The sequence below is a fragment of the Eimeria tenella genome, genomic scaffold, assembly GCF_000499545.2.
Source record: "Eimeria tenella Houghton genomic scaffold, Eth_scaff60, whole genome shotgun sequence".
NCBI lineage: Eukaryota > Apicomplexa > Conoidasida > Eucoccidiorida > Eimeriidae > Eimeria > Eimeria tenella.
In genome coordinates, this window is record NW_013543424.1 from 203,415 (window position 1) to 213,887 (window position 10,473).

Here is a 10,473-nt window from a genome sequence, read left to right on the forward strand (position 1 = left end):
TCGGGGTTTGGGGGAGGGTTTAGGGTTTAGGGTTTGGGGGGAGGGTTTAGGGTTTAGGGTTTGGGGGGAGGGTTTGGGGTCTAGGGTTTGGGGTGGCAGGGGGAGATTGGGAAGGGGGTGGAAGGGGATTAAGAAGATATTCAAAATGAGATTAAAATGGAAATTCAAATGGAAATTCAAATGGAAATTCAAAAGCGAAATAAATGAGGAAATAAAAGATTAAAAATAAAAAAGGATTTTAGGAGGAAATTAAAATGGAAATAAACAAGCAGTAAAAGAAAAGACTAAAAAATAAAAAGGAGATCAAAAACAGATTGAAAGGAAATTAAAAAAGATATTAAAAAAGATATTAAAAAGGAGATCTAAAAGGATGTAAAAAGGAATTTTAAAAAGAGATTAGAAGGAGACTACAGGATATTAAAAAGTGATTCCGAAAGATATCAAAAAGAAGACAAAAAAGAGACAAAAATTTGATAAAAGAATAACAAAAAGGGAAACAAAAAAGAGACAAAAAAGAGACAAAAAAGGTAAAAAAGAGGCAAGAAGAGACAAAAAAGGGGACGAAAAGAGACAAAAAGAGACAAAAAGGAGACAAAAAGGAGACAACGAAAGAGATGAAAGGAGATTAAAATGAGATTAAAAAGGAGACAAGAAGAAGGGAAAACAGAGAAGATGTTTACAGCAACATTTTAAGGAGACAATTCAAAGAAAGAAATTTAAAAAGAGACAACTGAAATAAATTCAGAAAATAAATTTAAAAATAAACTCACAGAACAAATTCAAAAAGAGATAACATAAACAAAGCTAAAAGATGTTTAGAGAAGACTTAAAAATTGTAATCGACATTTAAATTAAAACAATCAAAACAAATTGAAAATAAATTAAAACAATTAAAGCGAAATTAAAAATAATTAAACTAAAACAATTAAAACAAAATAAAAAGAGAATTAGAAAGAGACAACTAAAAGATAAATAAATAAAGAGAAAATTCAAAAAGTGACAATTAAACGATAATTAAATAAATAAATAAAAAGAAAGAAAGACAATAAAAGGAGACAAATAAAGAAAAAGATAATCAAACAAAAGATAAAAAGAGACAATTAAATAAAAGACAACTAAATTAAAAATACGCAAAACAAGAGACACCAATCAGCAGCAGCAGCAGCAGCAGCAAAAAGTGATTTCTGCAAACCTGCAAAGTCGAGAGCAGCAAATTCTCAGGTGTCTCCGCATCGACATCCAGGTCCTCCGGCGCACTCGGCTCCTGAAGACAAACCCTAAACCCTAAACCCTAAACCCTAAACCCTAAACTGCTGGGCAAAGTCTGCTGCAGCTCCTCAACAGGTCTCTCGGGCCGCTGATGAGCACGAGAACCGACTCGCTGCTGCTGCTGCTGCTCTCGCTGCTGCTGTTGCTACTGCTGCTTCTGTTGCTACTGCTGCTGCTGTTGCTGCTGCTGCTGCCGCTGTAACTGCTGCTGCAGCTACCAATGCTTCTCCCCCCGCACCTGCTGCTGCTGCCACCACTATCCCTGCTGCTGCTGCTACTGCTGCCACCACTACCCCTGCTCCTGCTACTCAAACTGCTACACCAGCTGCTGCTGCTGCTGCTACTCCAGCTGCTGCTGCTGCTGCTGCTGCTGCTGCTGCTGCTGCTGACCGCCTCGTCTCCGGCCTTGGCCTTGGCAGCAGCAAGTCTGGCCTCCGCTCTGGAGCGAAGCTCTGCGACGACTTTGCCGAGGGACTGGGTGTTGGCGTGTTGGGAGACAATGCGGTACTGGTGGAGTCTGAAAAAGCAAATAACCCATTTACTTATTTATTTATTTTTAATTTATTAATTGCCAAACCCTCGAGAAGATCTACAGACATCCACGCGAGAAAAAACGCGAAAAAAACACGCAGAAACACCCCATATTGACCCCACAAACACCCAGCAGCAGCAGCAGCAGCAGCAGCAGCAGCAGCAGCAGCAGCAGCAGCGTACCCATCTCGCGCCAGGCGCAGCTTGCCCTCATCCACACACAGCTGCACATGGCGCATCATAATGGCCTCCTGCACAGCATCCCACCCCTGCGACCTGCGCAAAAACCCTAAACCCTAAACCCTAAACCCTAAACCCTTGCCAGCGGCGGGAAGTGCAGCGCCAAGATAGCCCCGCAGCAGCAACACTGCTGCTCTACAATCCCAGCACAGCCTCGCAGCAGCAGCAGCAGCAAGACGCGGCGCCTCTGTGCCCCGTTGTCCCTGGGTGCCTCAGCGGCTGCTGCTGCTGCTGCTGCTGCTGCGGGGTCCCCCGCGCTGCTGCTGCTGCTGCTGCTGTTTACTGCGCCGCGCGCTTCCAGCCAAGCCAAAAGCAGCAGCAGCAGCCTGTGGCTGCCGCCGCGGGGGGCCCCAGAGGGCCCCTGCCGCTGCCGCCGCCGCTGCTGCTGCTGCTGCCGGGCAGCAGCAGCAGCAGCAGCAGCAGCAGCGGGAAAGAAGCAAGGGCAGAGGACTGGGAGGCAGCGGACCTGAACCGCCGGTGGCCGATGGCGGAGTGGAGAATGCGAAGCGCAGCATCTTGCTGGCCTATAGAGAGAAGTTCGTTGGCCCTTTTGAGGGCATTTTCGGGTTTTAGAAAAGTTTGCATTATTGGAAATGAAAAGAAAATGCAAAGAGCAGCAAAAAGAGCCGCGAATCGGCGCTGTGGGGTGCGCGGGCCGCGCGCCCGCAGCAGCAGCAGCAGCAGCGGCAGCAGCAGCAGCAGCAGCGGCACCGCCCGCGGCTCGCGAGAATTGCCGAAACACACAAAAACCCTTTTCAAACAGCAAAGAGACACAGACTCGACAAGACAGCCAACCCCTGCAGCAGCAGCCGCTGCAGCCGCTGCTGCAGCCGCTGCTGCTGCTGCTGCTGCGGCTGCAGCCGCAGCCGCAGCCGGTACGCCTGTCCTGGGGCTGCTGCAGCTACGCCGCCTGCAGCTGCTGCTAACGCCGCTTTGCTGCTGTTGCCCACTTTTTGCTGCTGTTAACTGCACCTTGTCGAAGCAGCAGCAACTGCAGCAGCAGCAGCAGCAGCACCCCCGGACCCCACCGCTAGCCTCCAGCATGCGCCGGATCACTCGGTGCACCGCAACTCGTGGCTAACCCTAAACCCTAAACGCTAAACCCTAAACCCTAATCTAGTGGCTGCAACAGACCTCGCTCCAACCCTACTTTCAATTGAAGACGGTGCCGCGGCCGTTCGCCGCTGCTGCACTGACGGCTGCTGCTGCTGCTGCAGCAGCTGCAGCGGCTGCAGCTGCACACTGCCCGCCCCTGTCGAGTAGAACCTAATTGTATCAAACTGTTATTCCCTTTAAAAAGTAATTAATTATAAATCAATAAATAAACCGATGTGCAGCGTCGCCAAGATTGCCGCTGCTGCCGTTGCTGCTGCTGCTGTTGCTGCTGCTTCTGTCGTTGCTTCTGCTGCTGTTGCTGCTGCTGCTGTTGCTACTGCTACTGCAACAGCCCCAGAAACGCCAGGGCGGCCGCAGCAGCAGCTGCAGCACCCCCCAGCTCTTTGCACTGTAGCGTAGGATGCTGCACCCATCACACAGCAGCAACTGCAGCAGCAGCAGCTAATGCTGCTGCTGCTGCTGCTGAGCCTTCGAGTCCCTTGCACTGTTCAGTTAAGTGCCGCAACTAACCATCAACCGGCAGAAGCAGCAGCACCAGCGGGAACAATAGCAGTAGCAGGAACAGCAGCAGCAGCAGGAACAGCAGCAGCAGCCGGAACAGCAGTAGCAGCAGCACCAAGAAAAGAAGTTACTGCCAGAGAAGCTCAAATGTCGGTTTCGTTCGGGGTAATAAACGACCTGTATGGACACCGGAGGGGCAGCGCTGGGGGCCTAAACCCCAAACCCTAAATTAGGGTTTGCTGGCGCTGGGTGTGTTGCGTGACTCCGCAGCACAAGCCTCAGGTGCACAGTCAGCAGCAGCTGCTGCTGCTGCTCTGCCCTGCTGCTGATTCAAAGGACACTTGTTCGGGTGTATGGGCAGCTGCTGGGGTGTATAGGCAGCTGCTGCAGTGTATAGGCAGCTGCTGCGGTGTACAGGCAGCTGCTGCTGCGGTGTCTCTACTGCTGCTGAAGTGTCTGTGCAGCTTCTGGGGTGTCTCCGCAGCTGGTTGTGGGGTGTCTCTACAGCAGCAGCAGCAGCAGCAGCAGCTGCTGCTGCTGCTGGGCTGTCTCCTTACTGCTGCTGCTGCGTCTGTACAGCTGCTGCACTGTCTCCTTCAGGGCTGCCAGCCCGGCAGCTGCAGCTGCAGCTGCTGCTGCAGCAGCCGTTGCTGCTGCTGCTGCTGCTGCTGCTGCCGGTGGTCATGCCTGTGCCTGAAGGGGCCCCTGCTTGCTGCTGGCTTGGCCAGGGGGCCCCCCAAGGGGGGCCCCCCGGCCCTTCTTTGCTGCAGCTGCAGCACATAATGGTCAAGTTTATTTTCTAGAGTAAACAAATGGGAAAAAGCTGCTGCTAGCTGCTGCTGCAGCTCCCCCACTTGCTGCGCTGCTGCCTTGTAAGCTGCTGCGCTCAGGTTACCGGGGCCCCGTGTTGTTAGGGACCCCCTCCGCTTGCTGCTGCTGCTGCTGCTGCTGCTGCTGCGCAGGTGCTGCGGCAAAGAGCCCTCCACGAAGGAAATCAGCGAGGCCTGTGCTGCTGCTATTCTGTCGAGATACAGCAGCAGCAGCTGCTGCTGCTCCGTCTCCCGCACCCTTTCCACCTCTGCTGCTGCTTTCTCTGCTGCTTTTTCTGCTGCTGCTGCTTCTGCTGCTGCTTCTGCTGCTGCTTCTGCTGCTGCTGCTGAGCCAGCTCTGTCTTCGCAGAGTCTTTTGAGCGTCTTTAGTCCTCTTGCTGCTTTCCTCATTTTGTCCGCTGCTGCTCGCACCTGCAGCAGCACCTCATTTGACGGCTGCTGCTGCTGCTGCTGCTGCTGCTGCGGGGCCTCCAGGGGGCCCCTGCTGGACCCAGGGGGGCCCCCCGGAAATAAAGACAAGGCATTAAAAGCTGCGTTGCATGCGCGTTCCCAATCTAAGGAATCATTTTGTAGCTGCTGCGTCAAAAAACGATAAAAAAGTTCCGAGTCTTCCTGCTGCTGCTGCTGCTGCAGCTGCTGCTGCTGCTGCAGCTGCTGCTGCTGCTGCAGCTGCTGCTGCTGCTGCTGGTCATCCGGAAGATCGAGCCGTAGCGGTTGCTGCAGCTGCTGTTCCTGCTGCTGCAGGTCAGGAAGGTCGAGCTGGAGCTGCTGCAGTTGCTGCTGCTTCTGCGCATCCGGGGACTCGAGCTGCTGCTGCTGCTGCTGCTGCTGCTGCTGCTGCTGCTGCTTGGGCGCGAAAAGGCTGTTTGTAGCCGTGTTCAGCAGCACCTGCACCAGCAGCACGAACCCCACAGCTGGCAGCAGCATGTTGACCACGGGCCGCCGGGTCTCCTTTTTAGATCCTGCTGCTGCTGCTGCTGCTCCTGCTGCTGCTGCTGCTGCTGCTCTCTTCCCGTGCCGCCGGGGGGGCCCCGGAGACGGGCTCCGGTGGCGAGGGTTTATTGGGTACGCTGTGGTCTCATCTGAGTAGCTGCTGCTGCTGCTGCTGCTGCTGCTGTTGGTGTCGTCAGCAGCAGCAGCAGCAGAGTAGAGCCACGAGTTCAAGGGCCCCGTCTGCGTCACTGCAGACTCTCCGTAGAGGTCCCCCTCCATTCTAAACCCCAAACCCTAAACCCTAAACCCTAAACCCTAAAAGCAAAATCGTAAACCCTAAGTGCGAAGTCCACAGATCCCAAACTCTCAGCTTCGGCGAGTTGGGGCCCCTCCTCAAGAGGTGGGCTGTGCACGGACTGGCAGCCCGCGATTAGGGTTTAGAGTATAGGGTTTAGGGTTTAGGACCCGGGGGGTTGAGAAAAGATGGAATTATTAATTCCCACTTCCCTAATAAACTCGAAGAAGAAAAAAATAAAAAGGGAAGCAGCAAAGGACCGCCAAGTCGAGACCGGGCAGGTGGGCGCGGCGTTTGCGACGGAAAACCCTAAACCCTAAACCCTAAACCCTAAACACTGAACCCTAAACCCTAAAAAGTAGTTTTAACATTTTAAAACTTCAAATTTGCTTACTTGGCCCCACGAGGCCAATTAACCCCCAAAAGCGAGTGCCGAACGCCGCTCTCGGGGAGCAACAGCCCCGATCTGCGGTGCAACGCTCAACCCTAAACCCTAAACCGTAAACCCTAAACCCTAAACCCTAAACCCTAAACCCTAAACCCGAACCCTCACTCTCTAACATAACGGTGCGATTCCTTAAAACTGAGAGAAGGTCGTTGTTTCCGTGGGAGCGTCTTTTTAAGCTCCACGTGCTGCTGCTGCGGCTCGCCTGAGCAGCAGCAACAGCAGCAGCAAGCCTGCAGCAGCAAATCTGCAGCAGCAAACCAGCAGCAGCGCAGCAAGAAGCGTCTAAGCCCAGACGAGGGGCTTCACACAGGCCCAGACATGCTGCAGCAACTGGCCAGGGCCAACCCCACAGCTAGCCACAGCTAGCCACAGCTAGCCACAGCTGGCAGCAGCTAGCAGCAGCTAGCTGCAGCTAACTGCAGCTAGCAGCAGCTAGCAGCAGCTAGCCAGAGCCACTGGGTTTGAAGCGCGCAGCAAACTTGCTGTTTGTCTTGCAGCTTTTTCTTTGGAATAATGAAAATAAAAAGACAAATAAATAAAAGCAAATAAAAAATAATTCGAATTAACAAAAAGATAAAAAGTTTAATTCAAATTAAATTATTTTAATAAGTGCTGGAGGTGCAGCAGCCCAACTAAGCCCACAAGAAAGTAGAAAAAATATGAATAAGTAATTGAATATTAAATAATTGAATAATTAAATTATTAAATTAATAAATAAACAATGAAATTATCAAAATCCAACAATTATAAATACCAGTTGAAAGTGTACATGCACGCCAAGTGTAGCTGCATCTGCGGCATATTTTCGGAACTGCAGAAAATGGAAATTTTGAAATTACATTTTAATGAATATAAATAAATTTTGCTAACTTTTATTACATTTTGTTGCATTTTATTGAATTTTGCTGCATTTTTTTTCATATGCATATATATTTTGGAGAAATTAACTTCATTTGGCTAAGTTTTATTACATTTTATTACATCTTCCCAAGATCATTGCACCAAGTCGTGCATGCATGCATGCTTTATTTTGTCTAATTAAATGTTATTAAAATTAATTACATTTTTTTTTAATTTAATTGCTTTTTATTGCAAAGACAAGCGTCTTTTAACGCATGGAAAGTATTTGGTAAAATTGTGTTTCATTTCATTGAACTCTGGTGCACTTCATTGAATTTTGCTGCATTTCGCTGCATAGACATGAATATTTAATTGCATTTAATTAAATTTATTGAAATTTACTTAATCACATTTTACTTAATTCTCGTTTTTTCATTTTTAAATATATAAATGCAAATTTGAACACAGAAATAAGTGAAAAAGGACACAAGACAAGAAATGCCCAGACACGAGAAAGACCCCAAAAGACATATAAATAAGCAAACAAATAAACAAATAAATAGACAAACTAATTAATTAAATTATTTAATAATATATTTGGACTTGTAAAAGACTTCCGTGTTTGCGTTCTCTGGGGGCCTCGCAGCTCTTGCAGCAGCCTTGCCGTTGCTGTCTACACAGGGCCCGCAGTAGAAGCAGCAGCAGCAGGTGTTACTGCTGCTTTTGCTGCTGCTTTTGCTGCTGCTGCTGCTGCTGCTGCTGTTGCTGCCGCTACGGGGGCGCCTGGTTTTCAATGATGGGACCATCGGCCAGCAGCCACCCGACCCCGCGTGCTATCGCTGCTGCTGCTGCTATTTCTGCTGCTGCTGCTGTTTCTGCTGCTGCTGTTTCTGCTGCTGCTGCTGCTGCTGCGGCTTCTGCTGCTGCTGCTGCTGCTGGTAGGACTAGCTCGACGGCCCTAGCGGTAGCTCCAGAAGAGCTGCAGCGGGGACCAAGTGAAAGCACTTTGCTGCTTCATATTTACTATTTATATTTTTATTTATTCATATTTATTTATTTTCATCTATATATTCAATATTTATCTTCTCATCTTCCTCTCTCTGCTGCTTCTCTCAAATCTTGTACGCCGAAAACCATTAAACGGGTGCTGCTGCTGCTCGCTCTGTTGCTGCTGTTGCTGCTGCAGAAGCTGCCGCTGCAGCTTCTACAGCAACAGCCCGCACAACAGTATCAGCCACTACTGCTGCTACTGCAGAGAAGCAGCAGCAGCACTAGCAGAAGCAGTACGTTTTGCTGCCAGCTGCAGATGCTATTGCAGCAGCAGCACGCTGCAGCAGCAGCAGCAGCAGCAGAGGCTGCTGCTGCTGCTCCTGTCATCCCAGCCTAGTTACGGCAGCTGCAGTGTTTGCTGCTCCTAAGATTTAATAATGAGTGCCGCAGTAGCGCTTGCTGCTGCAATTGAGTTCTTGCTGCTGCTGCAGCATCTTGTGTTGCTGCTGCAGCAGAAGCGACATTTTCTCTGCTGCTTCTGCTGCAACATCGATTGCAGCAGAAGCAGCCGCTGCTGCCGCAGCAATTGCAGCTATAGCAGCTGCTGATACGCTGCAGCTTGTGCCTCTTAACGGTAACAATTGGCCGTGCTGCTGCTGTTGAAGCAGCAGCAGCAGCAGCAGTACGTTTTGCTGCTAGACTTTCGCTGTTTCCAGCCCTCAAGGCTAAGGAGAGCCGCATATCGCTATTTCTTTCCTGAGGCAAAATGATAAAACTATAGTTCCTATTTGTCCTGCTGCTGCTGCGCCAATTGCTGCAGCAGCAGCTGCTGCTGCTGCCGCGCCAATTGCTGCAGCAGCAGCTGCTGCTGCCTCTACCAGTGCATTTGACGGTCCCAGTGCTGCTGCTGCTGCTGCTGCTGCGGCTGCTCCCACATTGTCGCGTGCTGCTGCAGCTCGTTCGGGAGGTCTTGCCAGTCTCGCTGCTGCAGCCACCTGCCCTCCTGGGCTTCCTGCTGCTGCTGCTGCTGCTGCTGCTGCTCCTGCTGCTGCCTGTGCTGCGCAGGCATTTCGTCCTCAAGCTCCCCTTTCGCCTTCAGCTGCTTAAAAAAGGTCTGGTGGTCTATGGGGGGCCCGTGGCCCTCCACTACCGTCCCTGAACAGCCACAAACCCTAAACCCTAAACCCTAAACCCTAAACTCTAAATTGTAAACGCTAAACCCTACAGCATGCCGGGTACCCATAGTGTCGCTTCAAAGCGCTAAAGCTTCGACACGGACAAATTCAATCTGCTGCTGTTGCTGTTGCTGCTGTTACTGTTGCTGCTGCTGCTGCTGCTGCTGCCCACCGTCTAGCAAAGTCTCTGAAGGCTTTGCGTGCATTTTGGCGCAGAGAAGGGCACCCAATGAAGGCGGCAGCTCCTGCAGCAGCAGCAGCAGCAGACGCACAGCAGCAGCAACCGGTCGCACAGATTGGGGGATTCAATTTGTTGCTGCTGCTGCTGCTGCCGCTGCTTTTGCTTGCGGCTGCGTCTGCAGCTAGCTAGCTATCCCCATGACCCTCCAGCCAGCTGGCCAGCTAGCCAGCGAGCTATCCAGCCAGCCAGCTAGCTAGCCACCCAGCTGGCTAGCTGGCTGGGCAGCTAGCTAGCTGGCTGGCCAGGTAGCAGGCCAGCTAACCACCCAGCTAACTACCTAGCTAGCCACCCAGCTACCCAGCAAGCTACCTAGCCGGCCCGCCAGCTAGCCAGCCAGCCAGCTAGCCAACCAGCTAGCTAGCTACCTAGCTAGCTAGCTAGCTAGCTAGCTAGCGAGGGCCTCACGGTGCCGTCTCTGCTTTTCTTGAGGGGCAAGTCCCCGTTCCAGGGATTGGTGACTCGGCCCATGTCTTCGAAGTCCGCTCTGCATTGCTTCAGCCACAAGACCCGGAAGTTGGGGCCCAGCTTCAGCTGCACCGAGCCCCACAGCCCTGCAGCAGCAGCAGCAGCAGCAGCAGCAGCGGCGGCGGCGGGGCGATGCGCGCAGCAGCCAAAGGGCGCGAAGCCCAGGCGCAGGAGCCCGGGAGACGCAAAAATGGGCAGAGAAGCGGCAGCAACAGCAGCAGCAGCACAGCAGCAGCAGCAGCACAGCAGCAGCAGCAGCAGCACAGCAGCAGCAGCAGCAGCAGCAGCAGGCTTGCCGGGGTAGAGGTGGGGCAGCGGGGGCGTCATCATGCGGGCAAAGCCCTGGAAGCCGCCGCTCTCGTTCGCAGAGAACAGCAGCAGCACATGATCAGCAGCAAAAAAAGCTGCTGTCAGCTTTTTGGTGTTGCTGCGGCTGGTGGCCCAGGCGCCGCGGTGGACGGAGAGACAAACGTTGGCCATTTTGCTGCTCTTCAAGATGAAGAACCTTTTGCTGCTGCTCGCTGCAGCAGGAACTCCCCACGCGTCCACCAGCAGCGGCACGTACACGCCTTCGCTGCTGCTGCTGCTGCTGCTGCTGC

At 52.0% G+C, this 10,473-nt stretch overlaps 3 protein-coding genes across 3 annotated transcripts; all 3 read right to left on the minus strand.

Moving 5' to 3' along the window:
• Nucleotides 1–1,305: 1,305 nt before the first annotated feature.
• On the minus strand, nucleotides 1,306–2,625 carry ETH_00028100 (Eukaryotic translation initiation factor 3 subunit A, related; the record flags this gene model as incomplete). Its single annotated transcript, XM_013377722.1, has 3 exons — nucleotides 1,306–1,786; nucleotides 1,984–2,076; nucleotides 2,507–2,625. 3 exons carry the CDS (start codon nucleotides 2,623–2,625, stop codon nucleotides 1,306–1,308), a joined length of 693 nt encoding a protein of 230 aa, XP_013233176.1.
• A 1,628-nt stretch (nucleotides 2,626–4,253) lies between these two features.
• Nucleotides 4,254–5,699, minus strand: ETH_00028105 (uncharacterized protein; the record flags this gene model as incomplete). Its single annotated transcript, XM_013377723.1, has 1 exon — nucleotides 4,254–5,699. One exon carries the CDS (start codon nucleotides 5,697–5,699, stop codon nucleotides 4,254–4,256), a length of 1,446 nt encoding a protein of 481 aa, XP_013233177.1.
• A 3,168-nt stretch (nucleotides 5,700–8,867) lies between these two features.
• ETH_00028110 (zinc finger (CCCH type) protein, putative) lies at nucleotides 8,868–10,354 on the minus strand (the record flags this gene model as incomplete). The annotated part of the gene is made up of 4 exons (XM_013377724.1): nucleotides 8,868–9,148; nucleotides 9,341–9,413; nucleotides 9,815–9,960; nucleotides 10,171–10,354. 4 exons carry the CDS (start codon nucleotides 10,352–10,354, stop codon nucleotides 8,868–8,870), a joined length of 684 nt encoding a protein of 227 aa, XP_013233178.1.
• Nucleotides 10,355–10,473: the final 119 nt, after the last annotated feature.